A 3,833-nucleotide genomic window follows, 5' to 3' on the forward strand; every position below is an offset into this window, starting at 1 on the left:
CACACACACACACACACACACACTCACTCCTGGCCACACAAGTGCCATGCACACTCAAACTTCCAGTCCTCCCTGTTGGAGCCAGAGTCCTTCCAACTGTATTTTCTGAATCCATTCGTAAGCTGCCTGCTTCTGTCCAGGTCTCTGCTGGCCCGTCCCCCGGCTGCAGCCCCCTGGCCTGGCATGGCCCCCCGAGGGCCGTCTACCAGATGTAGCCTCCGTCGTCCGCCTCGCCTGCCTCGCCCTCCTCCTCCTCAGCCTCCTCACCCGCTTCCTCCGTCTCCTTCTCCTCCTCGTCCTCCCAGCCGACTCCGCTCCCAAAGTCCCCTGAGAAGCCCACGATGTCGTCTGTGAGGTAAACAAGCCGAGGGCAGGTTAGGACCCTGCTGGCCACCTCCCAGCTGCCAGCCGGGAATCCTGCCCACCAAGCAATTCCCCACTCAGGCCCCCCCAGGTGCAGGCCGGAGCCCCCATGCTGCTGCCCGGCCCTTACCACAGTCAGGGCTCCCGTGTGTGCGGGTGCCAGTCAGCTCCAGGCCCAGCTGGTCCACACACCAGCAGTCACCACTGCTCTGGTCACACTGCATCTTCCGGTAGTAGCCATCTTCATCACAGCTCGGGATGAAGACTCCTGGATGGGACAGGGCCCGGCAGGGTCAGAGCAGGGGCCTTCAGGTGTGGGCTCTTTGGAAAGGCAACCCTGGAGCCTTAGACATGAGCAGAGGTCCAGATCCCGCCAGTCTGGTTACCAACTACCCAACAAGCCTGGATGCTGGTGTTTCTTCCAGCTCCACTGACCGGAGATGAGAAAACCCACCTTCCTAAATGACCTGTTCTAGCCCCATGATGGCTCCTATCCACTTCTACCACTTCCTCAACCCCGTGGCCCGAGTCTTGTAGGATGGGCAATCCGAGCTCACTGTGCTCAATGCCTTCCATCCACAGCTGCTCCTCCTGCCTGGCTGCCCTCTGCAGGCAAAGCCCAGGCTTCTTCTCTCAGCCCCTCTGACTCTGACCTGCCTTCAGGACCTACCCACTTTCCCCCAGGCTCCAGAACAGCTGCAACTTTGTCCACTCAACAGACATCTTCTGAAATCACTACTTTGGGGGACCCAGAGATAGACTCTGCCCACTTGGGGGGCAGGGTATTGAGACACACATAGAAATAATACCAGCACCATAGGATGGGTGCCCAAAGGCCCACAAGCATGCTCAGAATACAGACCAGAGAGGATTGTGGTGGCTTTCTGGAAGAAGTAGCACTGAAGTCGACCCCTGAAGGCCACTGGGCTCGGTCAATATGGCTTTGAGGTTCGGTTCCAGTGTTTGGTTTCACATGTGCTAGTCTCATCGGCCCAGTTAAATGCCAAGCTGCTCTCAAGGATCTGCCTCTCAGACCTCTGTCCCCTCAACCATAATGCTCCAGCCACATGGGACCTTTCTTTCTGCTCCCCCAAGAACCTCAAGTGTTTTCCTGCCCTCAGCTCTGCACCTGGCTGGCTCATTCTCAAGTCTTCCCTTAAACGCCAGGTCCCTAGAGAGGCCTTTGCTGAGCCCCAGGCTAACTTCCGTCCACCTCCACTCCCTCACACCATAATATATGCAAGCTGCAGTTGGTAGTTATGTCTTTTTTGGTGTGTCATGTTTCCCCAAATAGCCTGTATGCTTTCTGAGGCCAGGGACCAAGTCTGTCTTGCCCATTAGTTTTGACCTGGACTGGGTTAGTTTCTTCTCTCCAGGCCTGGCTCTCAAGTATCTGGCTCTCTGCTGAGTAGTGAGTGGCTGCTGTGGAGGGGCCCCACTCAAGCTTTATACTTGGCCTTGCTGAAATGAACTGAATGGAGGGTTCTAGGAACCTTCTGTATCCCAATCTCCAGCTTTAGCATGGACAGACAAAAATCGGTGCTTTAAACACATGTACTGAGGGGCTGGTTGGGAGACCCGGCCTCACCACAGTGATGAAAACAGGAAAGGAGTTTCCCATTCCTGTCTTCCTAAGCCAGTCTCCTCTGGGCTCAGCGTCCTCCCTAATGCCCAGGAGCTGGAGCTTCTAGTCTCAAAGGGACCCCGGGGCACCCCCTCCCTGCCTCCTCCTCTGAGCTGCTCACCTGGCTTCTTCTTAGCAGCCTCCTGGATCTGGATGCGCTCTAGCTCCACCAGGCAGGGGGGTTCTATGGGGAGAGAAGCAGCCTCTGATGGGGGCTGTCCTGTGCTGGCAGGACTCACTGAGCCCCTCACCTCCCACTCCAAGGCTTAGAAACCCAGGCAGGGGACACTGCGAGATAAAAATACCCAGGCTCGGATACAGGGCCACCCTACAGTGGTGGTGGTGGTGGGGGGAGATGCACTGATCCCTCTCAAGTCCCAAAAACTGACACAGGGACTCCATGAAATAAAAACACCCAGGCTCCAATTGAGAGAGGCCATTCCATGGCTATGGGGTAGGCTGAGGTCCCCAAGAAGCACAGGGTTCTCTGAGGGTGTAGGAGACCCATGGGATGAGTAAACAGGATTCAAAAGAAGAGTGAATGCACACAGTCTGCAGAGGGAGAGGCGCCAGGGAGAATATAAAACCAGAGGAGATTTTTGATGAAAGCCTGAAAATAACTGGCAGCCAACTCTAACTTGTCTGTGACCTTGAGAAGTCCTCTAGCCCTTCCCAGCTGGAGGCCTGGCTGATGGTAAAATGAGCTCTGTTCCCAGGCTCCTGCCCAAGAAGGCTGCTGTAGAGAATCAACAGAATGAGCTTCCGAGTAAAAGCGCAGGAGCGACGCCGATAGCGGAAGGCTAGGCAGTTAGGGGCAATAAAACTGATCAAAAGCCCTCGCTTGGCACAGGGATTTGTCATTTACATGGTGCTCTGTACCCAGATTTTCTCAGTTCACCCTCAGAAGTGTCTCTGAGGTGGGTATTGTTGTCTCCCAATTCAGATGAAGAAACAGAACTAGGAAAGGTTCAGTTACCTGCCCAGGGTCCCGAGCCAGCATATGGCAGAGCCCCAGCAGAAGCCTAAGCCTCCATGACCACTACGGAGCCAGGCAGGCGCCAGGGCCTACCTCAAGCGCCGGGCCAATCAGCTGACCCTCAGAACCGGTTTCCTCATCATGACAGTTGCCTACATGATCTCTAAGCACATGTCCAGCTGTGGTTCAGGGTATATAAAGCTAGCAAGTGATGCCATTCCTCTAAGGCAAACGATTACCTACATGATCACATATTTGGGGCAAATAATGTGAAATGCGCCCAGAAGTGGAATCATCGAGAAGCCAATGTAGCTTTAGCTTCCGGACCCCTCATCCTAAGTCCTCCAAGCGTCCCTAGTATGTTACATTTGTATTTTTAATACTCTTTCCTAAAGAAGGCCTCCACAAGTGCGTAAGCTTCAGGACCCACATAATCTGGATCCGCCTTGGAGCCTGCCAAGTAAAGGAGTTACAGTGTTGGCTTCGCTGACAGCGTACAGGAAGTGGGTGAACGGGGAAAGTTCTGGAACTAGGGAGGTAGCCTGACGGGCCACTCCGACTCTCAAAGAGAGCCTGGAGTGAGGGGGAGAACCCAGGAGGGCCAGAGGCCCTGGTGAGGGGCCACACTCACTCTCCCTCCAGAAGCAGAAGCACCACTCAGCGGTGGAGACACGGCCGTCCTTGTAGGTGTCACAGGAGTTGAAGAAAGGGCGGATGCAGACCTCGTACTTGTCCAGATTGATGGCGGCCAGCTCTGTCTGGTCCAGGAAGAGATCGGCACTGGTGTCCAGCTTGGAGAACATCCAGCCAATAGAGTCTTTGCAGCTGGCCCCCAGGCTCTTGTCCAGGCCTGGGGAAAAAGCCAAAGTT

At 55.2% G+C, this 3,833-nt stretch overlaps 1 protein-coding gene across 1 annotated transcript in view; it reads right to left on the bottom strand.

Annotated features, from left to right (window-relative positions):
• Nucleotides 1-97: 97 nt before the first annotated feature.
• Nucleotides 98-3,833, bottom strand: part of SPOCK2 (SPARC/osteonectin, cwcv and kazal like domains proteoglycan 2) — a 31,294-nt gene continuing 27,558 nt past the window's right edge. The window contains 3 exon segments of the mRNA XM_011355194.2: nt 98-348; nt 494-631; nt 2,109-2,171. Coding sequence (XP_011353496.2) covers nt 203-348; nt 494-631; nt 2,109-2,171 — 347 coding nt within the window. The 3' untranslated portion in view covers nt 98-202.

Source organism: Pteropus vampyrus, unplaced genomic scaffold, assembly GCF_000151845.1.
Source record: "Pteropus vampyrus isolate Shadow unplaced genomic scaffold, Pvam_2.0 Scaffold20, whole genome shotgun sequence".
Classification (NCBI taxonomy): domain Eukaryota; kingdom Metazoa; phylum Chordata; class Mammalia; order Chiroptera; family Pteropodidae; genus Pteropus; species Pteropus vampyrus.